Below are 27,917 nucleotides of genomic sequence, written 5' to 3'. Positions count from 1 at the left end.
GGTGACGCCGCTAGCGAGTCAAGTCAACGTGGCGCTGAGTTTCGGCTTGGGATGCGCGCACCATTATCGGCAAACGGAGAACACCGTCGCCGCCACGCAAAAAGAGGGAGGGGGTAAAAACAGCGGCAGGAGCGCGCGCTGCCCCGGCTGCGGAGCTGGTTACGAGGTTCACGCCACCTGCATGAGCTTACAGGGATCAGATTGCAGGCACTGCCTCAGATAACTTGGCTGCGTCGAGAGCGTCTGGGCAAGGACGTTATCTGCCACACGCGTATCTATAATGCTGCAGAATATGGTCGGTCGTTTATCGCGAACCACGCGGCTAACAGCAGCAGTTTTTAGGCGCGCTGTGGCAAAAGTACAGCGCCGCCTAGGCAGTGCAGGTTCCCTATGGTGAGGCCATCCAAAAGTAATAAAAAATTATGTACCTCTGCCCGTGCCACTTAGAATACCAGGCTTAGCGATAGAGATACACTTGTTAAGTTGGGCTACATAAAATAAACTGCGCGGTAAGCGCCGTCTTGCGACACAACGGGTAGACGGGTAGGTAATCAGCGCCGCCTGTATGGCGGCGCTGATTACCTGATACAAAGACCTTTCTAGACACGCCTGCACATAACCAAGCGCCAGTGCAAATGGCCGCGAAGCCTACCAGGGCATTCCGTAATCACGCATGAACAGCGTAGATGCCATCTCGCTTTGTCTTATAAGCTCCCAAGCTCGTCGAAGGGTCAGCGAATTTGACATAAGACGCATCTGCATAACGGATGCCGCAACGTAAACGTGAGAGCGTTGACCGCTCGTTACGGCAGAAAATCGGGCATCGGCGTTGTGGGCGAAAAATCGCGGGCACGGCTCTGACACGTTTCTATAGTGGTTGACAGCTGGCATGGCCGAGCACCGATTCGCGGATTTCTTGTGTGACCGAACGGTACCATAAGCTGTCTCGAAGTCTGGAGGAACTGCCAATTTGAGTTGATTACTTGAGGTTTGATAGTGGAATAGGAATTAAAACTTCCATAGCTTTTACATGCCGAGTCAAGTACGCTAGTCCCAGGCAATGCAAGGCTCGGTTTGGTTAAAGGTAAAGCGGCGCTTTACCTTTAACCAATTTGACTCAGTCGAAACCTCCGCGGTGATGCAAGCATTGCGAAATCAGGGGGCAGACGAGCCGTACGTGAAAGTGCTGGAAGATATATATAGTGGCTGCACAGCAACCATAGTTCTGCATAAAGAAAGTAACAAAATTCCCATAAAGAAAGGTGTTAGGCAAGGAGACACAATCTCCCCAGTACTATTCACAGCTTGTTTAGAGGAAGTATTCAGAGACTTGGAATGGGAGCAGTTAGGGATAAGGCTAGATGGAGAATACCTCAGTAATCTGCGATTTGCTGATGACATTGCCTTGCTAAGCAACTCGGGAGATGAACTGCAAATAATGATTGATGACCTAGACAGGAAAAGTAGAAAGGTAGGCTTGAAAATCAATATGCAGAAGACTAAGATAATGTTCAACAGCCTCGGGAAGGAACAGGAGTTTACATTAGGTAGCGAAATACTGGAAGTAGTAGGCGAATATATCTACTTAGGACAGGTAGTAACCGCAGATCCGGACCATGAAAAGGAAATAACAAGAAGAATAAGATTGGGATGGAGCGCATTTGGCAAGCACTCGCAGATTATGACTAGCAGCTTACCGGTATCGCTCAAGAGGAAAGTATACAACAGTTGCATCTTGCCTGTACTCACCTATGGGGCTGAAACGTGGAGGCTAACCAAGAGAGTTCTACTTAAGTTGAGGACAACCCAGAGGGCTATGGAACGAAAAATGGTAGGGGTAACATTAAGAGATAGAAAGCGTGCAGAGTGGGTCAGAGAAATAACTCAAGTTAACGACATTCTAGTGGAAATTAAGAAGAAGAAATGGACATGGGCAGGACATGTAGTGCGAAGAGAGGATAACCGATGGTCGCTGAGGGTAACAAACTGGATTCCAAGGGAAGGAAAGCGTAGCAGGGGGCGGCAGAAAGTTAGGTGGGCGGATGAGATTAAGAAGTTCGCAGGGGTCAAGTGGATGCAGCTAGCACAGAACCGGGTTAAGTGGAGAGATATGGGAGAGGCCTTCGCCCTGCAGTGGGTATAATCAGGCTGATGATGATGATGATGATGATGAAAGCGGCGCTTTATATCAATGTCGGGTGTCCGCTTACGACGGGTAGTTGAGTAACGTGGTAGCTTAGGACTGTTTGCTAGTCAGAGTGCGTGAGATAATAGTTTGACAAGTTAAGGTGTTGGCAATTAAGCGATCAGTGACTACATGCATACTTGAGCGACCAGCCGCAGACGGGAGCCATTGACGATTGACGACTGTTCCCCGATGAGGCTTCTAATCATATCATTATTCTGATTATTCATACTACACTAGTGTGTCTGCTTTAAAATCTAGAGCTAATTTACCTAGCGTTGAAACCCGACGGAAAATTTCTCGATTGTGCCTCTTTCATATGTTTTATCATTCATCTTAAGGAGAATCAGTCATATCACCTGCTTATAGCCTCTCAAGCCGTATTAATCACCATAAGACCGTCTACGCCCCCTCCGCAAGAACTACCGCTCATTCTCGATCTTTTTTCGTCACGTCATCCCGGGACAGGAATGATCTACCACAGGACGCCGAGCATCATATCAACGCCATCCATTTTAAGAACGCCATCAAGGCCATTGTTGTTTAACTCTCATGCCCATCCCTCATATGATGCCCCATACCAGGGGCCTTTGAGGAAATAAATAAATCAATCAATAAATAAATATAAGTAGAAGCTACAAACAGTTTAAAATAACTCTTTCTCTCTCCTTGAGAACCTAGTTCATGGTGCACGCAGAATGCGAGATCACTTCCTTTTATCTGGCAAACTTTGCCGTTTTCAGAAACGCAGTTTGTGATCGCGGGATTTTTTACGTTCCCTTCCAGCTGAAAGGCCTGAGGAGCTCCGAAATCAACCGATACGTAAAGATGCTATTAGATACTGTACAGCTCAATGACAAGCTCTACGCTTACCCGGGCGAGCTGTCTGGCGGGATGAAGAGGAAGCTGAGCATCGCCATCGCGCTTATCACGCGTCCAAAGGTATATACTAACTGTTGCATTATGTTATTTAGTCCATGAAGTTCATCATTTACTGGCTAGCTTGGCGTGGTAAATCATGGCTAGTGACCGAGAGACAGGTTCATAGCACGAACATAGTAAATGACCAAAAGGAAATGCAACTTTTCCGCATCTGCAGAGAGATTTTGTGGCAAGGCGTGATTCATGAATGATCGACGCCTTTCCAGTTTGTTTTAAGTTTAGGCTTATGGGGAATAATGACCGAAAGTGGCTCTGGATGTGACCGACACCGTTGTAGAGAGATCCGGGTAACTGAGACTACTTGGGGTTGTTTTAATAGCATTAATGTCGCACACAACACAGGCATCTTGTGTTTCGCCTGTGTCGAAACACGATCCCCGCGGTCAGGACCGAATGCGTTCCCTTAGCACCGGTAGTCAAGCTCCCTAACCGCTTAGCCACGACTCTGGATCGTCTTCATGAGACAGTAGACACCAACAGGACACCTTTTTTTGTGTGTGTGTGTGTGTCCTCCAACGAAGCGATTGCTGAAAATGTTATAATCGAATTGTAGCTGCAATACAAATGTATAAATTTGTAATTTAGATTTGAGGCATCTGGGCCTGCAAAATTGTACAAGGTTCTTCCCCTTCCTCTCTTTCTATGTTCGAGACTGGCTCTAACTCAGCCATACGATTACGTATCTTGAACAGGTGATAGGGCGGGAAGGAAAGACTGTCGTTTGTTTTCGAGAAACCCTTTATCGAATGCAATCGTTCCTGCAATTATCCCTGGTTGTCGTTGCGCAGGTTCTCATCCTAGACGAGCCGACAGTGGGCATGGACCCGGAAACTCGACGCGTTATCTGGACAATCGTGCAAGGGTTGCGCGGACGCACCACACTCGTCCTTTCCACGCACGATATGGAAGAGGCAGACACGTTAGCCGACCGCATCATCGTCATGTACAACGGCAACGTAATATGCGCCGGTTCCCCAAGCTTTTTGAAGAACGCTAGCGGTAAGCGATGCGAAGCTTAGTATGCTGCGATAATTATAACGCTACACAGTCGTAATCAGAACAGATGCAATGACATGTATTCTTGTATAAAAGGTGGCTCATATTCAAGGAGCACAACTGGGATCACCTCTGCACGAATTTGGTTTATCAAAGTTGTCTTGAAGCACCACAGAGATACAAGTTTCTCTAACGCTTCACTGAAGGATTGCTCAGTTAATCATTTAGCATACGCTTCTGAGGCTCAGAGCGCAACGTCTTAACAAAAAGCGGATTTTTATATTCCCTTTTTTTTTTACGCATCCCTTGGTGTTCTTTCTTGCGGCTTTACGAAAGAGCCTGCTCCATGGTGCTTTTTTTTTTTTTTTTTTTGACGCAGCCTTTCGTCATTCCTTCTGCAAGCAGCTGGAGCGAAACGAATTGCATCAGAGGCGCTAAAGACAGCTTTCCTGTTCACAGAGCTTGCTCATTATATGTAGCAGTTAGAATTCTAGCCAAGCCGCTCCCCAGTGAGCCACATGGCTGCCCACCGACATTTGCAAAGTCAGCTATTGATGCACTGGTCATGTTTCATATGACAGTACTGATACGTTCGCCTTTAAAATAATTATTCCTGGCATCATGGTATCCCAAGGTGCTCTCAGTTCCATTGTCATGTCTACTGCCTACCTAGTGACATGCACCTGCGTTCTTGGTATTGTCCAGTGTGTGAAGTATAGGCGACAGCGTGAAAAAAAGCGCCATTGCGAACGTTATTTTAACGCGGTCGTATAGAACGCCAGCATTGGAAACTGAGATAATTCATTATTAGTGAGGTCTTGTAACCAACTAGGCCCGTTTTCGAAGGCAGTTGGTATTCAATTCTTGTACAAAAGGCCCTAAATACTCCAAGAGTCCGTTAAAATACTTGTTTTGTTCGTGGGGTTTAACGTCCAAAGTAACTCAGGCTATGGGAGACGCCGTAGTGGAGGACTCCGCAAATTTCGACCACCTCGGGTTCTTTAACGTACACTGACATCGCACAGCACACGGGCGCCTTGCTTTTCGCCTTTATCGAAAAATGGCTGCTGCGGTGGCATTCGATACCGCATCCTATGGACAAAGCAGTCGAAAGCCCTAACCACTGCACCATATCTTCTTTCCTCTTTAAACTAAGCACCAGTGTCCTGTGCTGTTTTACAGTTAGGCCTATGTGTCCAAGTTGCATGCAAAGCGGAAAGGTGTAACACCGAGCGCTCATACGAATACGATCGTTCCTCACTACAGGCGTCGGCTACAAGCTGCGTATAGCAAAGGGCCCTGGCGTCTTTCGTGGTAATGATACCCTCGTCGTGACGCGTAAAGCGGTGCCCCGTGCCACTATCGAGCAGGACAAGGAGACTGAAATGGTCATCGCGCTCAACACACTCAAGAGGAAAGGATTCGAGGCCATGTTCCGTGAGCTGGAAGAGAAGAGTGCGGCGCTGGGCATCCAGAGCATAGGAGTTACCGTGGCTACAATGAAAGACGCCTACATAAGGTGAGTTCGGTCAAGTTACAATGCACCATCTAGCCCAACTTCAAGTTTTGTTAAACTACATAAGGTGAGGAACCTTTGAAAGCGGGCAGATTTCTGTTCTATTCGTGGGCGGCATACAGTTAGCGAAAATACTCCACGGTGCAACATTCTGCCTTTTTTCACCTTTGTTAATATATTTCTCTTGCTTTTCCTCACTCACCAGAATATACAACCTGTGGGCTGAGGGTCCCAAAGATCAAGCTTATGAAACTGAAAGTAAGTTATTTTGCATTTCCATGGTTACCTGCGACGTTAAACCCCGCTTGCGACGTGCAATATAGTTACACCACGTGAATGTCGCCCGAATTTTAATGACCTGTGCAGTGTAAGGGATATGAACACTGCTTATGCGCGCACTCTGTGTACCACAGATATTGCGCGGGTAGGCATGGGTACGTCGTACGTGTATCACTGGCCTGCTCACCTCGCACACGCCGTGTGCAGATAGAAATACGTGTCAATGAGTCGTGGCACATGCCTGGCCTCGACAAAATCTACTCCACTTTGGTAAATCTCTTGAAACTTTGGAACAACAACGTTCGAACTTCGAGTTACTGGCCATTTCACTTTCACAATACCATCCGGTTTGCTAGCCTTACGGGTCACCTCAGTTCGTAGCGCGACCTCCCTGAATAGGCAGCTATCCCGGGACCCCGCGTCACGAGGAACTGTTCTTCAAATTTCTGTCAAATCCTTATAGCTTTGCTCCGCTTGCTTTGACTCTACTTGCGTGGACGCTAACAAGAAAACCAAATAAATTCGTCGATGCCGAGGGTCCTATACAGTTGGTTTCGCGTAAGTAACTGCTGCGAGAAATTTTCTGGGCATGCTAGGTTGTGTAACGCTAATTTGGCAACTTTTCTATACATAGGGCGTGGCATATATCACGCATTGAGCGCGTACTCATCATTCCCCGTAGAACCATAAAATGATCTTTGATAGAATCTATACTATATGAATATGAAGCATATAAAGGCAATTAAGACCCTGCGGCCTGGGGAGCCGATACAGGTTAAGTGACAGGAGTTGCTTCCTATTAGTAAAAACGGCCTACCACATGGCGCTGACGTCATCCGCAGGAATTGTAGGAATCTCCTCTCCTTCCCAATACTTTCCTCTCTCCTTCACCTTCTCGCGCAACAGCGCCGGGCAATCGACGATCGGGCGATATTATTAAAAAAAATTTGAATACTGTACGTCAAGGGACTAACTTCTTGTGTAACAATAAGTAGGAAGGGTAATTTACAAAACTCGCGCATGTTAGAGACCCTCTATTGTCCGGTATAATCGTCAAACAGCAAGCATACAGGGTTTTCATATTGAAGAGCATGCATATGTTATCGTATGCTCGTAACTTTTTGTAATGTACAGTTAGTGGCCATATATTTTTCATTCTTTAAATCTAAGAATCACATAAAAAAAAAGCGACCAATGCCTCAGAGCTGATAATCACAAGGAAAAAGCAAACGGCGGAGGTCTTGGTATTGGCCGAGAGTGCCCAGACAGAGTGGCGTAAAACAATCAAAACCAAAGAACTACTTATAGTTCAGGTGAAAACATTTGCGCGCCTAACAAAATATTCACGATCTGCAAATCTATGTTCGCGTTTTGCTGGTTACACCAGACGTTACTGAGCCTGTAATCTATGTGTAATTTTTGCCGCTGATGGTATTATGTAGGGCGCCGGTTTTGAATAAGGAGCCACTGGAGCCTAAAGCCTCTAATGAGAACATGACATTAACCTCTGTTATAAAGGCTGTAGAAGGAGCTCGCTATGTGAAGCAACTGCTTTTTTTAACCTAACAGAGGCGGGAAATTAAGAAAAGGAAACATGCACTCTGTGTTCCCCATTTCATGAAAACCAAGAACAATAGGCATCAACAAGAGCAGCATATGTACATACATTGTTCTTTGAAACGGTTTTTAAGTTGTTTCTTAATTGCAAGCTTCACCTGCATGTTGCAGACTTTCGATCCCCTTAAGGCCGCCTAATTCTGAAGAACCCAAAGTTCCTCTCTAAGACTTCTGCAAAATACTGTTGTACCGGAGCGCGTACATAAGTGTTTCGGACAGAAGAATATTGTGCGCAGTGAGACTTTTCAGACCGATCGTGGGCGTGTGGTGCCACTGGTGTGTGGTCCTCTGGTCGGCTTTCCAGGTAGTTACCTAAGCGAAACTACCATGTTTTCCATCGCCACGGACCGAAGAGAGCCGCGGAGGTGTCAGCGCTTCCGGGCTCTGATACAGAAGAGACTGCTCTACCAGTGGCGCACACCCTTTCTCTTTTTCACCGGCTGGATACTCCCGGTTTTCATCGCCTTCACTGGATTGGGCATAGTTAAGCTGAAGTCATTCCGACTGCCGGTACAATACAGGTGCGCGTTTTGTCAATGTTTGTCGCGTCGCGAGCGCATAGCATGCAATATGAAGCGTTGTCATGGCAACGATACCAGAGGCCTGTGCAGTCGAGGTGAGTTAGGGTAATCATATGCATTTCCAAAGAATGCAGCATCATAGGCGCTTCCATTTGATGTCGCGTCATCACACTGGGCTCAAGCTTTCGTCGAAAAAAAAAAAGAAACTTTTATCCTTTGCCAGGAACATCTTCGGTATTTGCGAGTTTTAATCCAATCATAACATCTCGCGCTGGACGTAAAATGCACTATACTCGGTTACCACATAATTGTCGCGTTACTTAATTTTTTTTTTTTCGGTAGTGTGAGTCGATATATAGCGGCTATGACATGGTCCATAGGGTCACGAAGAGTCGGACACGACTGAACGACTAAACTGAACTGAACTGAACGCTTTTTACCAGATTCTCAGGGTATAGAAAAGCGCGTCAAAAACAAAAAAAACAAAATCAGCTTTATACTTCTATGCTACTGGTGTCATGCAGAAGAAAAAAAAACTGAACTTAATGAGAACATTCTTGATCCTAGAATACTTACTGACAGGACGGATTAAATCGTCTATGTTTGCTTCTCGGTCGCAGGCACATCGACCTCAATGCAGCTGCCTTCGTGGACGATGAACCACCGTTAAGGACGTTTATTCAAGAAATGGACAAAACCAACGAATCTTTGAGCTACAGGGTTCTTCTCGAAAGTACTGACGTGCGGTACACTGTCCTTGACGATGCTCTGAGGAGGCTGCTGATATTTTTCGACAAAAAATTCTTTAAATACGTGACGTTCTATGCTTTCGGCTGCGTCTTCAGGGATAAAGTGTAAGTGGTTTACTGCACAAAAAGAATAGCGGAAAATTTTGAAATGCTGATTTGAAACCGGCATAAAAACAATTTAAAGAACAACCGCTGGTTTTAAGCTTACCCTAATATATGATGCGCCTCAAATTTCGCATCACATTTAAAGCCACAGATACTTTGGTATATCCATTCAGAGTGATTTGATATCATTCGGTATGTCTTGATTGGCATCAGAATTTCGGGAAAGAATTGTTTCTAATCATTAAGCGTTGCAAAAGGTCATGACATGACAAAACGCAAGGGCAGTTGGAAAAGTCGCCTTTTGTCAGCTTAGGCACGCAAGAATAAACGGGGCAAAAATTACTCGCCCTACAGACAAGCATTTTTTTTTATTTGCTGAAATACTGCTTATATAAGGAATCGTACGGTTATGCACAGTTTTCGAAAGAAATAATAAAAAATGGCTTAAGATTTAACGTCGTTAGGCAGAATGCGAATAAGGTGGGTTAGCACGTCATGTTTCACTTCGGCTTTGGTTTAAGGTTCGGTATTTAAAGACAAGCAGCCCTTAGTCAAAACTCCGCGAAATGGGCTACCGGATACCTTGGTGGTAGCGCAGTGTCAACGTTTATGGCCGCTATAGCGCATCTGAAGAGGGTAATGCGATAGCGGTACTTTCTGGATCTACTGCACGTAAATAAAGGTTGATGAAGACCACGACATATGCAAGGCTTGGGCGCAAGAAGCGTGACATTCGGCTGTGGCATGCTTTTGAATGGAATAAAAAAATGCGGCGATAGCCTATAGTGGTCTAATGCAGTGGCCACAAAAGGTGTATATAAAGCATTGGAAAGCGCTAAACCGGTGTGTGTGAGCGCGCCCGCGCCCGCGCGGTCATCACATATCAGGGTATCAGATATCAGATAGATGCGCACGCGCGCGCGCGCGCGCGCGCGTGTGTGTGTGTGTGTGTGTGTGTGTGTGTGTGTGTGTGTGTGTGTGTGTGTGTGTGTGTGTGTGTGTGTGTGTGTGTGTGTGTGTGTGTGTGTGTGTGTGTGTGTGTGTGTGTGTGTGTGTGTGTGTGTGTGTGTGTGTGTGTGTGTGTGTGTGTGTGCGTGCGTGCGTGCGTGCGTGCGTGCGTGCGTTACATCTGTTATGAGATCGTTGTGTCGGAGTTACGAGACACAAGTACACGGGTAAATATACATGGTGCTTATCACTTCAGCGGATCGTAGGCTCCTGCAGCTAGCCTTATTTGTAAATGTATACTTGTATGTTGCATCTCACATGCTCATTCGGCGTGTGTCTCAATCACCATACGGTTGCCTCCCTGATGCAATTTGACGCTAGCTTGCTAACGATGGACGGACAGCATGAGATGACAGATGAACTAACCCACGTAAAATCGCTGGTATTCTTTTTTCCATCTCAAAAGAACGTATTTTAAAGCGATAGCACTAAACGCCCCGTTTCACCGAAAATCCGGCGTCGGTGTTGTGAGCGAAAAATTACTAGCATGACACTGACAAGCAGTAGCTGGCAGCTTACATGGCCGAGTACTGACTATGGTTTCTCTAAGTTACGTTTGGCAGGAGCTGCCAACTCGCACCGCTCCTTTCAAAATAGAAGGTGATATCAGAATCAGCATGCCAGGACCCTTGCATAGGCCACGAAGGCACGTTCGTATACGCCTTAGTCAGAACAGGGCTTTATATGTGGGCTGGTAGCCTGCGCTATCGTATCATGCCCTTAAGAAGGAGCTTAATGCATCTATAATTTTTAGTTCCCTCAGCGTGCACGAGGCTTTCGAAGATGATGGTTTCGATCTGTTACCCAAAATGCCAATAATCCCATGTGTAGACTAAATTATGCATGTTTGGTAACAACTGCCAATTTGGGATAGTGGGTAGTGTGTCAACGCTTCAACAGTTCTCAATCGCTAGCGCAATATTGCAAACAAGGGCGCGTGTACAGTTTCGGAAATGCCACAGCAAGAAAACGCTTACCGAGGAATTTTCGTAGCAATGTCAATGCACTATAAACGAAACAAACAGGTCAGCTGTTCAGACACAGGTTTCTAGACAACTTAAGAGGGCACTACCCGTTCTTTCCAGCAGTGACGCCTCTTAATTTCGCATTCCCTCGGGACGGAAAGCAAGCATGGCAGCTCGGTTGCGGGCAAGTTCGCCAGAGTGTTGTTACACGCTGTTGTACAAGTGGTACCATCATCGCTCTCGTAACGTTTCCTTCTACTGGTAAACGCAGAATCGAAATGTGGAGCAACCCGTTAAGCGTGATAGCAGCCAGCATACAGCGGAATCTGGTCGACACGGTGCTCCTGCGTCAGCAGACAGGCCAGCCCAACACTCGCTTCCAGACCGGCGTCTCTCTATACGCACTCACTGAGGAAGAGTTATACGTACGTATACCTGCTAGTATTTACTGAAAATGGATCTTCTTAAGGAAGAAGCGGTAACAGGCCCATCATCATCATCATCATCAATCAGCTAAATGAACTAAAGTCCGTAAATGCAGTGCTCTGCTATATTCTTGCGCGGGAAACCTTTTCTTTTTCATTTTTATTGGAAAGAGGCGGGTGGGGGGTCGAGTTGAAGGGCCGGATGCCAAGGGAATTAATTGGCTGTATTTTCACAAAGTTACGGCTGCTGATCACTACTGCCTGTCGCACCAGCAACAAGTTTGAAACTATGTTAGTAATTTTCCGTCCCTGATCCCTCACTTTGTTAGGGACTTCTTTGCTGCAATTAGCAGTGCGCGTATTATGTACAGATACATCCATGCCAATCAAATTTGCATGAACGCACCCTAATGAAGAGTGACATGCAATAAGCACGCCAGTAAAAGGGGTGATGCAAGAAAGTTGGATTTGGTTTGAGACCTTTAACATCCCAAACCGACTCAGGCTATGGGAGACGCCGTAGTGGAGGATTCCGGAATTTCTACCACCTGGGGTTCTTTAACGTGCACAGACATCGTACAGCACATGGGCGCCTTGCTATTCATCTCTATCGAAAAGCAGCCGCCACGGCCGGGATTCGATCCCGCATCCTTGGGCTCAGCAGTCGAGCGCCTCGACGGGCGATGCAAGAAAGCTTTGCCAAATATCTGAAATCATCCCCACAAGATGGTCGATAGAACAATCCTAACGCATAAACCTATGTTTGCTCTTAAATCCTTTCAAGATATCCTTCATGTTTTTTACCCGCACATTGGCATTCATTTTATGGCCCTCATCTTTCTGTACACAATGCTCCTTCACCTTGGGTAGATTAGCGATATGTGGAAGAGCGCCACCGCGCAATTTTTTATAAGGTTCATTGACAGTATGAAAAGTTTGATCTAGGATCGTGGGAGCATTTCCACATTTGGCATCAATGCGAGAGAACAGTGACTTAAGCCAGCAGTGCACGAGACGGACGCTAATGGTGCGCATCCTGCCCATGCGCTCGAACCTCACCGAAAATTTCGCTCCAGATCTCGATGCGCCACCCTGCCGTGTTCCATCCTCTGAATACCGCACGCAGGCCGACGTGAGGCAGCGTGACCCCCTGAGCGGCCTGAGATCTCTGCTGGCGCACACGTGGGCCTACTGGGGCGCCATGGCATCGGTGAGCTTTGGCCTGATCATGTCATCGTTTGTGGTGCTGCCGTCGCTCGAAGTGTGCAGCGAGGCCAGGGATCTGCAACTCATGACGGGCATCTCGGGCTTCCTCTACCTGGGCGCACACTTCCTCTTCGATCTGATCTTCTATTTGGTGCCAATGGCGATCATCTACGGAGGCTTCGCAGCCATCTTCGAGGTGCCCAGCGACGCGCTGGGTGAGGCGTGTGATTTGTTGTTTTTAATTTGTTTTGCCTTTTTGTGGTTCTTATATATGCGGCACAATATACAATATATACGGCACAGATTCACAGGTCTCACTTAAAAACTTTAACGAATGATCGTTTATTTCTAGCGAGGCATACAGTCATGGTATTGACATAAATGGATTGACAACCGACCGTTTATTTTATTGGTAGTGTATCTTGTCCCGAAATGTGGCAGCCGAGAAGTACCGCAGGGTTAGGAGGACATAAAACGATATGATACCAAAAATTACGTCCTCGCGACATTAGGTTCACGCAAGATTTATATTTTACTTGGATACTTTTTATATCAGAAATTGTTATAGAATAGACTTGGTAGAGAAATAGTTGAAAAAAAAAAATTCATATATGTAGAGCGATCAACAATCACTTTTGGCTTAATACCTTAGTTGGTGGTCTTGAAGACAACAGTAAGCGACGTTTACGGTGCAGGCGGGCTAGCGGTTCTACTCATTCGCGGTATTTGAAAAGTAAAGAGAATTTACGACGATGATGAGATATTGCTTTACATTTCAGACAGGAACGGCGAACGTAGATATAAACAATTTTTTTGTTTTAACAAGTTCTCGTCTTTTCGTTAACCTGTCAAATAAAGCAGCTGGTGGGAAAATGCAGGCGCTTTACAGTCAGTTATTCTTTGATCTGTCCTGAGCTTGAACATCGGGATGTGTTTTTGCGTCTCAGCAAAACTTTCCAAAAGATCGCTGCTTGCAATCATGCAGTACTGTTTTCCTTTAATACTAAGACACATTGCGCTGTTTCACGATAGGATTCTGCAGCCGCGCATTTGTATCCGTGCTGCAGATTTCACCTAGATAAAAATCCAGCACATGGCTCACCTGGAGAACCGCAAAGAGCGCTCGTTTACTCATGACCACAGATTTTATGCATAGTCACGTGGAGCGTACGTAGTGCATACATGGACGCTAGTGGTTTGGTGTCAAGCCTCAGTTTGCTTCAGTGACCCTCGGCCGCTCTCGGCCAGATGGCGTATGTGTATTGCGTACTCATCATCATCATCATCATCAGATGGACTATATCAACTGAGGGCTAGGCTTTCCTTCCCTTGGTATCTAGTTTGTTACCCTTAGCGACCATCGGTTATCCTCTCTTAGCACTACACGTCCTGCTCATGCCCTAGACTTCTTGATTTCTACCAGAATTTTATAAAAGAAATTCACGTCTGAAAATGAAAAATGAAAATTCTCTGACGAAAGAAAATGAAAAATGAAAATTCCCTGATCCACTTTGTACGCTATATCTCTTAACGTTACACCTACCATTTCCTGTTCCATAGCTCTTTGCGTTGTCCTCAACTTAAGTAGAACCCTTTTCGGTAGCGTTCACGTTTAAGCCCAATAGGTGAGTACAGAAAAGATGCAACTGTCATATGCGTTCCCTCTTGAGCGACACCGGTAAACTGCTAGTCATAATCTACGAGAGCTTGTCAAGTCTGCTCCATCCCAATCTTATTTTCGTAGTAATTTTTCTTTCCTTGTGCGGATCTACGTTTACTACCTGTCCTAAGTATATATTCGCCGACCACTTTCAGTGCTTTGCTACCTACTGTAGACAACTGTTCCTTCCTGAGGCGATTGAAGATTACCTTACTCTTCTGCATATTGATTTTTAGGCCTACCTTTCTGCTTTCCCTGTTCAGGTCGTCAATCATTCTTTGCAGTTCATCTCCTGAGTTACTTAGCAAGGAAATGTCATCTGCGAATCGCAGATTACTGCGGATTCTCTATTAACCCTTATTCCTAACTCCTTCCATTTTATGAATACTTCCTCTAAGAAAGCTGTAAGTAGTTCTGGTGAGATCGTGTCTTCTTGCCTAACGCCTTTTTTGCAGAAATTTTATTACTCGCTTTATACAGAACTATGGCTGCCGTGCAGCCACTATAGATATTTATCAGTACTTTCATATACGGCTTGTCTACACGCTGACTTCGCGATTCCTGCATGAATGTCAAGGTTTCGACTGGGTCAAATGTTTTTCGTGATCATTGATTGGTATGTATAAGGACTGGTTATATTCCGAGCATTTTTCAGTCACTTAGTTGATAGTATATGGATATGATCGACAGTAGAGTACCCTTTCCAAAAACATGTTTGATCCTTTGGTTGATTGAAGTAGCCTAAAGTTATTCTGATTCTATTAGCGATTACATTAGTAAACACCTTGATAAATGAAGGAGTGGCTCAAATAAAACTTCATGACGACAACGATGTTTGCTGCACAGCGCGAGAGTGTGTTGCAGTTTTGAACTAAACTTGATCGGCTACGGCGATAGCGTAGTCACAGACTCTGCATCTCCAGCGGCCGCTCAATCTCCCGGGGAGAGGTCTGGGAGGCCATCCGACCATCTAGGAGGCCATAATACCATCAAAATGTTCTCCACAAGCCGAATCTTATGCCCCTGTAAATGCGATAGGTTTGCTAACGCATGTGATGCCACCCTTATGAACGGGAAGACCTTCACCTATCTCCTAATAGTTTGGTTACTGGAGCGGGCAGTCAGGGCACGACCGCCTCATTGAGCATAATATATATTTAAAGCATCGACGTCGACTAATTTTAGCCCACATAGCAACGTACAATGATGTAAGTATATATTAGATAACAAGGCAACCTTTAGACTCAGTAAACAAACCGTTATGGAGAGAGCTGAAGCCACTAACTTTCGTGAGGCTGGCACCGCGTGCGTTCGCAAACCTCCCCTCTCTACAGGAGGGAGGAATTAATTGCGGTATTTTATTGGAGATCGTTTATGTGAGCATATCCGCACGTAATACTAAAACGCTTATATATACGAATATATATATATATATATATATATATATATATATATATATATATATATATATATATATGTTATAAAGCGAAGGGTACGCTTCATTTAAAGAAACATATTATTGGACTCGACGTTTCGACCAGAAGCTGGCCTTCATCAGGAGTGCGAATGCAAGCGATGGGGGTAGGTTCTATATACAAAGAGTGGAAAAAGAGACAGGTGCGCAGAGGAGTACAATGGCATTGTAGTGATGGGTGGGGTAAAAAGCAGGTGCAGGCGGGGAGTGAAAGAAAGTGCAGATAGGGAGAGCGAAAAAAAAAAAATATATATATATATATATATATATATATATATATATATATATATATATATATATATATATATATATATATTCGGAGGTCGTGGGTTCGGTTCCCACCATCGACACGTTGCTTTTCCTTCTATTTTGTGTTTAATTATCTTTCCCCTCAACAGGTTACATTACTAATTTATGTGATTATCGAAGTGAAAATTAAAAAAAAAAAAAAGACAAACTACAATCCCAAATGCTTTCCTTGGCCTCGTCGACTTTTGGCTTCTTTCCTTCATATATATATATATATATATATATATATATATATATATATATATATATATATATATATATATATATATATATATATATATATATATATATATATATATATATATATATATACATACAATATTTTGTTTAGTAATCAACCAGTTGACAGTTAGCGCCTCTGCTATCTTCTGTTCTGTCATCCTAGTTTTTCCGCGCCGTACAAGCTTCAATGAGCTGAAAAGTTTCAGTGGGTTCATTTCAGTGTTTAAATGTTGTGTGGAAGCCGATCCAATCAGCCTTATTCAGGTAAGGTTGAAGAAGTAGTTACGAGGCTGGAGGTAATAATAATAGCTCCGAAAGAAGCGATAATCTGCACTCGCAAGCGCTAGGTTATATGATCAAGGGACCCTCTAAACCCGCAGCGTGTACCATATAATCTGGTAATACCTAAATTCTTCTGGGAAGGCACTAAATACCGATTACCCTGGGAGACCCTGCTGCGCATTTCTGACCATGAGTTCCAGCTCCGCCTCGTCCGACTGACTGAAGAGGACGCCGGGACACAAGATCTCCCGGCGAGCATCTAAGGTGCCCCTGCCTCCCCGACCTGCCTAATGCCGAGGGAGAGGAAATGAGGGGGGAAGAACCTACTTTTGTTGGGCAATAAAACTTTTTTCTCCTCCCCCTCCTCGCAAGCACCATCGATAGGCATGATTTTTTGCTGCCGTGGCACCTAGTGTTTCACGGATGTGGATCACTCGTTTTTATTTTGCTTCCACTAAATTGTCTACGTTCTTCCAGAAATATTTGTGTGTTCCTTCTGATCTCTCTCTCTCTCTCTCACACATACATACACACACACGCACACGCACACACAACACAACACACACACACACACACACACACACACACAACACACAGAGGGGAAGAAAGAGGACGACGATGCGTGTGCCAATATCCTCACCACGTTCCTGTATGCTAATATGCAGAACCAATTGGCCCGGCAGTATACGTTATGAAGTGCGCATTACCATCTGCTTTAATCTGTTCTGCTTGTTTTGCAGAGTCGCTGATACTAATCGTGCTGGCGTTCGCACCCGTGGGAATATTTCTCCCGTATTTCATCTCGGAACACACTACGGATGGAAGCACAGCGTACGCGGTCATCCTCGGACTTTTTGCCATTGCAGGCAAGTTGAGCCAAACACCTTATAAAGAAAAGAAAAATGCGTTCGCCAACTGCTACACTGCTGGTACATTCCAGCTATAGAGCCCAGATTATTGTTATTCAGTATTTTTAATTTCTTTAATGCGACAGACATGTTAAGGCTCCCACTCAGTGAGATTCCAGCGAAGCTGGCGTTGCATGAGATGAGAAAATAATGACCTGGTGAGTCTCACTTGGAGCGTCAGAATTAAAAGTGAATGAACTTAGCTGAGAAGGAAATTGACGGAGGGTGAGAAGAGAATCAAACCCAGGACCCTTGAATTTAAGGTCAGAAGCGCTACCCTTAGACAACGCGGGCAAGCTCTTTGGTTAGGGTTTGGATACGAGAGTCTGAGATTGAGAGAGAATAACGAAGGGATGAAGTTTTATTTCGCAACCATGCATAATCACTAAATCGCGGGAGATCTGAAGCAACAACTTAGTTTATCATTGTTGTACTTCGACACGCCGTCTCGCAATGATTCAGCAACATACGACACGACGTGAGATTTGAAGCAATGGCTGATCGAACGGTTACATCTAACGTTCCCCAAAGTTTATTTCTTGGTTTTGATTCGTCAGCCTTTCTATTGCTCAGTGATATTAGCTCCCGCAAAAAGTAATGAAAATGTGGGCTATGGTATCCATATCACGCTCGAATACGCACCGTGAATACTTATTCAACGATATGTCACGTATGCGAATGGCAATGCACGCAGTCGTGCATAATATATGTCCGATATTCTCGCATCGCCGATTGAGAACGAATGCGCGCATAGAAGAGCGCCTCAATCCTGCGAAACATTGTCCCGCCTTTAAGTGCTGCATTTTCCCATCATTCCAGGCCCCGGCAGTATCATCGGGTTCTTGATAGCGGCCGATACTTTTCCCGGGCAGAAACTCCGGACTGCTCTGATGTTCTTCCCGCCTTTCGCACTTCCTGCGACCACAGTGCGTGCCATCAACCTCGAGTACGAGGTGGCGATCTGCGAGTACCTGCGGAGCAAGACGTTTCTGAGAAAGAAGCACGTCGATTTCTGCAACTCGGTGAAAATGTACGGCTCGACGATAAATGATTGCTGCGACAGTGAGTATGGAAACGCATCTGCTTCATGCATCTCGACGCAGCTGAAAGCGCTCAAATTTTCTTCATACCGGGTGCCTTTGCTGCTCTCAAGTAGGAGCCGTATCAGTCAAGATTTATTTTCGTTTGCTCGTGACGACATAGTCCATGGCGGTAAATGTCACGCTGGTGGTTGCGGGGACATTCCAACTATGAAAAAACAGCGTGGTGAGCTCGACGCATATCCGACACGAGCGCAAGGGAGATTTATCGGCGCTAACCCTAGCCACCAGAAAAGAAACTGTACGTTGGAGGGATCGTGATCTTTGTGACTCTGCCGGTTTGAATGTAGGGACGATCACTACGACCTGACCGGTCGTGGCTGTGATTATTCATTTTGCTTGCCGGCCTTGTTGATTTTGGCACGTTTGAGATCGAAACCGACTACAGTGAAACCAAGTGTAAATTCATATATGTTACATTCCCATCTTTTTTTTTTTATTTTTCTCGGCAACTTCGTCTCAGTGTAGCGCTGGTACTTTTCAGCTGACGTTCGGACTTTTATGCCACAATTTTCGAACGTGCAAACGTTTCAACCAGCCTAAATAGCCATCACTTTCCGATGGCCTCTCGCAGTTCTTATTCTTTACTTCCGATTTCACTGGGGCATGCGATTATCTCTGAGCTTGAATAATATTGCTCTACCAATTATTCCACATGCCTACAATCTTTTTTTGATGCAACCTCTACCCTTTCTTCCGCGGGCAGTGATCTTCCCTCATTACGCCGACTGTGGCCTGTATCTTTCCCTAGATATACGATGAGGTCTTTGAATTCAGTGAAGCCGCGTCCCGCATCTGCAAGAAGTTATCTGTTGCTTTTTTATTTTCAGTTTTGACAAATGGCACTCGGAAGTCCTGGAGCGAAATCAGGGCCGTCTCTGTTTCTTCCCACGGCATCGTCCCGGACATCCTTATCATGCTTGCCCTGGGCGTATTTCTGTTCGCCTACCTAGCGCACCGCGTATCCGGCCTACCTTTATTCCGGAGCCCGAGAACATGTCCGCCGCAGAGGCCCTCGAACAAGCAAGACGCGGACGTGGCGGTCGAAAGAGCCGTGGTTGAGCTGATCTGCAAGCAGAAACGCTTCGGCCAGCACACGATGGTGGCGCGGAACCTGCACAAGGTGTTTCGTCAGGTGCACGCTGTGCGGGGCCTGTCATTCACCGTGCGTCGAGCTGAGTGCTTCGGCCTGCTAGGCGTGAACGGCGCCGGCAAAACGACCACGTTCCGAATGCTGGCTGCGCTCACTCGACCCACGTACGGCGACGCGTACATGAGGGACGCAGTTCTGTCCGAGGAGCCTCGCTGGGTGAGGTCCATGCGCGAGCCCCTTGTCTCGTGTATAGCGCTCAATCTTGGCTCCCCCTGGCGAAGCGTTCTCAAATGTTAGTTCAACGCCTGCGTCTTACTAAGGCCCTTTACAGACATAGGGCCAGCCGATGAACACTCTCGTGTGCTAAGCGTATACGCCTGAGTGAGCATCCTGATTTAGAGTAGCCCGTCATGCCATCAAATAAGGCTTCCTCCCCAATAAGTGCGATCGTATTGCACAGCAAGATAATATTTAAAGGTTTCCATAAAGTGGCGAAAGTATGACCACGCTTCTTGTGCAGCATCATAATTACTAATGCGATAGCGTTAAAGGCTTCATATTACAAAAAAAAAAAAAAGTCGGCGTTGGCGTTGTCGGCGTCGGCGTTGTTAGGGAAGAATCACGATCACGGCATGGCAGAATCTCGCGGCTGGCAGCTGACGGCGAAACATCCGTTGTGTGGCCTTAGCGAGATCACATGATATCAGAAAGTCGGAAGGAGCTGCCAACACTGGTTGCTCATTTTAAAGTGAGAAGGTGGAATAATAATCAAACTTCCAGTGCTTTTGGATGCGGAGTCTGGCAGGCTACTTTTAGGCTGTGCAGGTATGTTCATGTGGCTTGGCTAAGGCTGTGCTCTACATGTGGACTGGTAGCCTACGCTACCTCGTCATATCCTTCGAGATGGAGCTTAAGTGTCCGCCTCAATTTTATTACTAAGTGCTCGCGCTCATCGCAGATTCGCCGCTGTTACCTATAACATAAGTATTTAATTACACCGTTTTCGCGCAGCTCAATTGTTTTCCGTCTGGGAGCGTTTGAGGGTGCTAACAGACGACGCGGCAGCGCATTGTCGCTGAACAATAATAAAATCTCGCGACCCTTTCTTCTAGCTCAAAATACAAAGCAAGCTGGGAGTCACGCCAAGGAAAGTAAATAGGAGCAATTTCAACATGCTCTAAAATTGATATCTAAAACGTAGTGCTTAAATTGTAGATAAAAAGTTAACTCATAGGCATTTGTCGTTTTTTATTTGCAAATAATATGCACCTGAATATACTGTGATCCAGCCAATATGACTGCCTACCACTCTGCACTGATCGAATCTTCGTGGGGCTTGTAGTTTTTCAAAGCTTGGTTCATATTAGCTGATATAACCAGTTCTGCGCCCATTTAGCATTTTTATAAATCTGCGAGCGAAGTACTTTGCCGACAACTCAAACTAAATTTTAAATAAATATTGTTTACTGGCTCGGGAGTAGGCTTTCAACCCCTGCACTATTATTTCGTGCATTTCGGAGTACAAGCACAGATTATGTATGACAGCGGCAGCAGACGACAACTAAAGATGGAAGAAGTCATTAGCCTTACTCTGATGTGTCTCAAGATCTGCGCGTGGAAGATGCTTCATCGAGGAAGGCCTTTAATTTTAGTTTTGGTTTTATCAGGTTTAACACCTTACACGACTCAGGCTATGAGGAACGTCACAGTGGGATGCTGCGGATAATTGCGACTTTCTTGTGTTTTTTAACGTACACTGACATCGCACAGTACACTGGCACCATTCGTTTCGCCCGTATCGAAATATAGCTGCAGCAACCTGGAGGCTGGCGCCCCGCGAGCAATATAATTACAGTTGAAAATAACCTCTTATTTCAAGTACAGCTTTACTGTAATTGATCCCCGAGTGATTCACAGTATTTTACTGTGCGCACTACTGAAGTCCTTACTCAAAATTAAACCCATAATTAATAACATTGGTAAATCGAAACGTATCAGATGCATGAGTTTTACGTCCGCTTTAACAAGCTTTAAGATCGCGCGGCTGCTTGTTCGCAGAAAACACGCAGGATGACCTCAATGAAGTTGTTTGTTTTTTTAAAAGTCCGCTATTAACAACGCTGGGAAATAAGGGTCTTCAGCGCATTTCATAAGAAAAACTGTAAAAAAATAAGATCAGTTCTAAATGAGCTGTTATTCTGTTGCGCGTCGTACAGTGGCAATCGAAAATCGGCTACTGCCCTCAGGACGGCGCGCTCTTAGAGAAACTGAGTGCCTACGAGATGCTGTACCTGTTCGGCCGCCTCCGAGGGGTCCCCGAAGAGGACCTGGGCGCTGCAGTCGACCGCATTATTGGCGCCACAGACCTCCGCAAGCATGCCGCTAAGAGGTGTCAAGTCTACAGGTTCTGCGAACAGTTCTCTCTATTTCATTATGTGCTATTGCTATTCACGTAATGTAAGCGCTTCGCACTGTCAAACATCACAGCTGAGCTTGGCCACGGCAGTGACACATTGATATAGCATCGTTATATGGAACCATTTAAAAAAGGCAAGTAAACACTTGGAGGCCGCATAGTCGTTGCGATTTAACATGTCCATAGGTAGCCAGGAGACGCAACTCCAAGAGTATGTACTACAGCTCGTGAAGTCGCATTAAACTATTCTCATAGAATTGTATAGTTTCGAAGCACTCTGAATAAGTCGTGCAGTAGACCTTGGCGGCCTGTGAGCTGTACACTTGGCGGTGAAGCGCCCAAGGTCATGTCATGCCGTAAATTTGACCTTGAACCGAGAGACGCCGTAATGGAGGGCTCCGGAATTACTGAGCTTTTCGCACTGCAACTGCGAAGTCATTCCACGGGTGCATTCAGTAGCGCTTTCGAACTTATACCGAGAAACTAGGGCTCCGGAAATCGCGACTACCTGGGGTACTTTAACTTGCTCTGACTGCGTGAGTAGGCAGAGGTTTAAAAACTGCTTTACGAGCATTTGATTGTTCAGTCTCGCCATGAATTATGTGCGTGCCGCCGGTTCGAGTGCGTCAACTCTTCGACGCAGGCGTCAGGCTATGTGTAGCCATGCTTGACAAATGTCAACTCCTTTCTTTCTAGCTCCGCAAATAATTTTAAAGTAAGTTCCGCGCTCTTTTCTGGTCCCCTGCGCCAAATCTCGCTATGGAGCACCGTTTCGTTCCATAAAATGTAAAATTTTACAAATCTGTGGCCTCAGCCGGAGAGATTTCTACGGACAACCTTGTATATGTGAAATCATTGGCTGCACGGCCGCAGTTATTCAATCTGCTTTTGCTGCAGGACAACATTTAGAGCTTGCTTTTGGTCCTTTACGCCAAGTAATGGCTCAATCTGTTGCTAACAGTCGGTCGCCGGTTTTAGCCCAACAGCGCGCACACTATACACGTCTCCGGGCAGTATCTTTTACGTAATTGGATGGTCGGTTCTGATGTCATCTTTTGTTCAGAACCAAGTTTTGGTTTTGATTTCCTAGCTTTTGCTTTCTTAAAACACTTCAGTCGATATTTTGAAAAACTGTCATAAAGGAATTCTAATTCAATATCAACTCGAAGCGTTGGAAAACCGCCAGGACTGGCTTTTAATAGAGCTTACACTTGGACCAGCTGTTTAATCGTGATAAACCTCAGCAATTTCTTATTTCCTTTTTTTTTTTGCCGCATGAATATGTTTCAGCGTTGGGACTAAACGCAAGCTGTCCATGGCGGTGGCCCTGATCGGCTCCCCTGCGGTGGTTTTCCTGGACGAGCCTTACGCTGGGGTGGATGTGCTGGCTCGGGCGCGAATTCACGACGGACTCGCGTCGCTTAAGGCCGGCACTGACTGCACCATAGTACTCACCTCGCACAGGTACTGATTTCTTTCGCAGCTAGGCGCAAGCTTTTTTCGAAAAAAAAAAAAAAAAAAAAAAAAAGCTCTTGTTTTCGAACCTTGTGCGAAGAGAAAGGCGCGCAAAGGAATCGAAAATACTTTCACGTAAGTTCATAAAACAGCGGCCAGAGTGCACAGTTTACTTGAAGCCAGTGTATTTCTCGTCTTTCTTTCTCTGTTTGCATTTTTATGTTCTTTCGCTTTCTCTTTTCCTTTCTCCTTTCTTCTGACATGAATGGAGTGCAAATAATGAGACGAAAAAAAAAAAAGAAAAACCTGTAGTCGCTGACAGCTTTCTGTTGTTATACAGTGAAGATTATCCAAGCCTGTGCCTCCCGTTTGCAGGCCTGATTTCGTTTGGGCGTGCTTTTTTGCGTTCCCTTAATGCGAGTTCAAAATAAGCTAACACGATCAGCAGCCTTTCATTACTTATTTCATTTTGCCCTTGTATTTTCTCATGCTTGTGACAATGTAAGCATTCTACAGTTCCTGCATAAACACTCCCATCACATCTGATAGCCCCTGTGCTTGATCGAACATCTTCGGTGGCCATAGAAACAGACCTAGAGGTTCGATTATGATACTGACAGGGGATTCTGATAGGGTAAAAGCTGACGTGCCCAGTATCATTTTTCTTCGAACTTCTCTTTTACTCTTGCATAGTCAGCTATTATAGGAGCGTTGACACTTAAATCTGCTTTAGAGCACAATGGAAAAGAGCAAATACGGCATTAAAGGTGGCATTTTGTGTAAAAAGAAACAACGAATGAAACGAGCAGATATGGATGCAGTACAAGATCTATCAGCCCTGCACTATAGACCATGAAACGGCTTTCCTTATGAAAGTTTGGGAATCGGTGATGCATATATCAACAAAAATCACTTGACGAGGCACAACAGTTGAAGTCAATGTACCTGACACTCCCCTCCCCCTCACTTCACTGACCTCTAGTAGCGCACGGAAGGATGCATCGCTCCCTGAATGTTCACCAAAAAGCTCTATATTAGTTCGGTCACTGTTGCCTCAAGACACACACCCCTCCCCCCCCCCCCCCCTTTTTTTTTTCCGCTGCCATTCTATCATGTCTTTTCCACATTGGCTGCTGGATGCCTACATCAGAGGTAACTGTACGCTGCATTACGCAAGGACGCGGTTTTCTATGTGACAAAAGTTTACAAGATCAAAATAAACTTCACCAGCGGTGGGAAACAACGGCTGTGCATTACGTTGATTTTGCAAGCTCAATGTATGCTCCATGCCTGGAAATTAGCGACGTTTATTCTACCTGCATCAGGCTTTTTTTTTTTTTTTAATCCATTCAATGCAAGTACCACTTAAAAAACGGTCCTACATAAAGCCATTCAGCCCCATTTCTCCTCTCTTCACGTAATTCTTGAGGTAGAAATCAGAAGCGCTACACCTCAGCCGAAATCTTTTTGACATGATACCTGAGTGGAGGAGACTTACTCCGCTGTCAAAGGTATGACGCTATAGCATTCCAGACATACGGACGATGTTTCTTTTCACTATTACGGCGAAAGCCTTTAATGCCTGATACTGTCGTTAGCAAATGTGTCCGCGTTTCTGGTGCATGCCTTATATGGGCATATTCCAATCAACATTGGATCGATACTTAATCAATAGCAATCGGATGATATCGGAACATGATTGAAGGAATTTTCAAGATAATTTCATTATAATTCACGACTAATAATAAAATAGTTAAGTAGATGCCCATCGGAACCCACGCATTTGGAGGCCATCGTAACTATCACTAACCGTCACTTACTAGCTAAGGGGTGTTGAACACTAATCAGATTAACTAGTACTCAGAAAGGACGAGCCATGTTTAACTATCAGTAACTATAGTAGTGGTTAGACGTTTCGAGACGTCCATAGCCGTCACAACGTCATGAACGGATGTGACGTCATCACGACGTCACATCCGGTCATGTCTAATAACCGTAAGTGGTAATGACGTCACATCTGGTCATGACGTCATGATTTGTGTTTACGTCACCAGGAGATTTATGCATATACGAAGCTGACCCCGCCGGGCGTTCGATCCAGGCGTCCGTACGGCGCCTTTCATTTGCCGCTTCCTCGAACGCCGCACCAAAAAGCATATAGAAATAGACGCCGTTAGATGCCGTACCGCGGGCATCAGCGGCGCTTAAAATTTTTTGACAGCAAAGAAAAGGCGCAGAATCTGTCACAATTCTAGTCAACCACAAACGGTCTCGCAGTCAATACCTAAGCGCGCGGCGGGGAAGGCATCCGCCTTGAAGCACTTTACTGAGCCAAAGTGTCCCCTGAAATTTTTTCTGTTTCTGTGTATATTACTATTTTAGTTTTACGTTTCCACTTTTCCGCTTTTTATTGTTTCTTTTTATTTTAAAATATATGCACTTCGGATCAGCAAGCATTGGTTTTCCATTCTGAGAAGTTTGACACCTTTGACAGCATTTTTTACTTTTTTTTCAACTATTTTAATTAATTAATTGCTAAATTACACATGCTAAAGTTTCTTAATTAGCGTCATCGTGCATTAGCTTTCCATTCTGGAAATTTTGACACCTTTGAATCCCTTTTGTTCAATTTGGTTTCGTTTCCTAATTTATTTATTGAATCAATTATATACGATTATTTCATTTACTAGTCATCGCCTACCAAACACCAATCAATTATCAATATTCTAGTGATTACCACAAATTACCGTGATACGATTTTTTTATGCAACCACGATTATTGCCGACACGCGGTGCCGACTCTGCTGGCGGCTTTTCGACCTATCGAGCTGTATAAGCGATCGTTTAAAAAGCACCCCACGACGTGTTTAAAATGCCGCGAGGCGCACATGCGCTAGCCCCACGCTGTATCGGTGTACAGCCGACGAGTGCCCTCCGCTACTTTTGCGCAGCATGGAAGAGTGCGAGCTCTCGTGCGACCGGATGTGCATAATGGTTGAAGGAGAGCTGGTCTGCCTGGGAACGTTGCAACATCTCAAGGACAAGTTCGGCAAAGGCTACAAACTGCTGTTCACGCTCACCGACGACACCAGGACTGCGGTCGAGCAGCTCACAAGAGCAGTCCGCAGCACTCTGCCAGCAATCACAGTCATCGACGTACGCCGGGTGAGCCGTACACTTCTCTTGATTGGGCTTTGATACATCCCTGATCCCCAAGGTTCATGAATATACATTCAGTTCATCTTAATGATGTTTTAGTAGTTGACGGAAATGATAAACGGTGACGTCAAAGACCATGACGACGACGTTTGTCATCCATGCCTCCATGCTTGGTGTGAACGTGTTCGAGCTGTGCTTCCCGAATGATCCGAAAAACGAACCGGATGCAGCGGTGTCTGGTGAGCGCAAGGAGATTTAGTTGCTAGAAGTGGTAAAGGATGATTACAACGCATAGCGAGTAACTGCGACGATGAATACGGGGTCCGACACGTGACTAAATGAAATTTCTGTGCTTGTAGCAGCCTAGGTTGACTGCTACTTGAATACTAGAGGCAATGGGACGAGGAAGCTTTTGACCTGCTGATACAATTCGAAAGAAACTTTTAGGTTTAAATTTCTGAGTCGGCTTCAACGTGGCTTTGGATAATTAAAACCACGCCACGATGAAATCTGTCATTAGAGTAGAAGCTATTAGCTTTAAAGTGCACGCACTGTTATTTGTGAGGGTCCCTCAGAGAAGGCTGAATCACCTTCCTATATTATTACCGGATGCTCTGGACATGCTGCAAGGTCGCGGTAGCTTCGTTGCTGAAGCAGTTCTGTTAACCTCTCCATTTCATTTTTATTTTTGTGCATTTTGCAGAAAGTTGTCGAGTTTCGGATGGAGACAAAAATTCCCTGGAGCAAACTGTTCCAGAAGCTGGCAGCTTTGGAAAAAGACTTCGCATTCGAGCACGTCTTTGTGTCCGACAACACCTTGGAACAAATCTTCATCGAGTTCGCCCGCAAGGCGCACGAGCATGCCAATGCCGGCAGGGAAACCGATACGACGCGTCAACCACATGATAACATGCGGAAACCTTAGAGACGCACACGCTGCGCTATTTTCCTGTTGACTATTCAAGATTTATTTTTTCTTCAACTTCAAAATCTAATTCATCTTTGCGACAATCTATGCTTGATTGCGAATGTTTTACAATGTAAGCTATAGTAGACACATCCGGATTCCCTCGTCCATGTGTTTTCTTTAGCGAAAAACATATTGTTTGTCGGAAATAATTATGATGACTTCGTGATAGAGAACTCTTGTCATGTACATTATTTACACAAAAGGATGTTATCTATCATATCTTCAAGTTGTATGTTTTCCAACTACAGCACTCTGCAAAAAATAAATTCATAATCTCTACTATTTCTGTGCTTTCCAGTATGACTTACAGGGTGCGCGAATACTGTAGAAGAAAGAAGGCACACCAGCCGATGCT

General features: G+C 45.2%; 1 protein-coding gene across 1 annotated transcript in view; it reads left to right on the top strand.

The window, feature by feature from the left end:
* Nucleotides 1-27,517, top strand: part of LOC146197597 (phospholipid-transporting ATPase ABCA3-like) — a 53,493-nt gene extending 25,976 nt beyond the window's left edge. The window contains exons 9-23 of the mRNA XM_084597201.1: nt 2,972-3,127; nt 3,916-4,126; nt 5,390-5,642; nt 5,845-5,897; nt 7,840-8,056; nt 8,677-8,910; nt 11,155-11,308; nt 12,435-12,729; nt 17,202-17,327; nt 18,189-18,431; nt 19,300-19,778; nt 21,779-21,966; nt 23,269-23,442; nt 26,385-26,598; nt 27,296-27,517. Of these exons, the coding sequence (XP_084453327.1) occupies nt 2,972-3,127; nt 3,916-4,126; nt 5,390-5,642; nt 5,845-5,897; nt 7,840-8,056; nt 8,677-8,910; nt 11,155-11,308; nt 12,435-12,729; nt 17,202-17,327; nt 18,189-18,431; nt 19,300-19,778; nt 21,779-21,966; nt 23,269-23,442; nt 26,385-26,598; nt 27,296-27,517 (3,219 nt within the window). The remainder of the gene's footprint in view (nt 1-2,971; nt 3,128-3,915; nt 4,127-5,389; nt 5,643-5,844; nt 5,898-7,839; nt 8,057-8,676; nt 8,911-11,154; nt 11,309-12,434; nt 12,730-17,201; nt 17,328-18,188; nt 18,432-19,299; nt 19,779-21,778; nt 21,967-23,268; nt 23,443-26,384; nt 26,599-27,295) is intronic.
* Nucleotides 27,518-27,917: the final 400 nt, after the last annotated feature.

Source organism: Amblyomma maculatum, chromosome 3 (assembly GCF_055883805.1).
Source record: "Amblyomma maculatum isolate TAMU_Amacu chromosome 3, ASM5588380v1, whole genome shotgun sequence".
Classification (NCBI taxonomy): domain Eukaryota; kingdom Metazoa; phylum Arthropoda; class Arachnida; order Ixodida; family Ixodidae; genus Amblyomma; species Amblyomma maculatum.
This window is presented reverse-complemented; position numbering and strand designations above follow the sequence as displayed.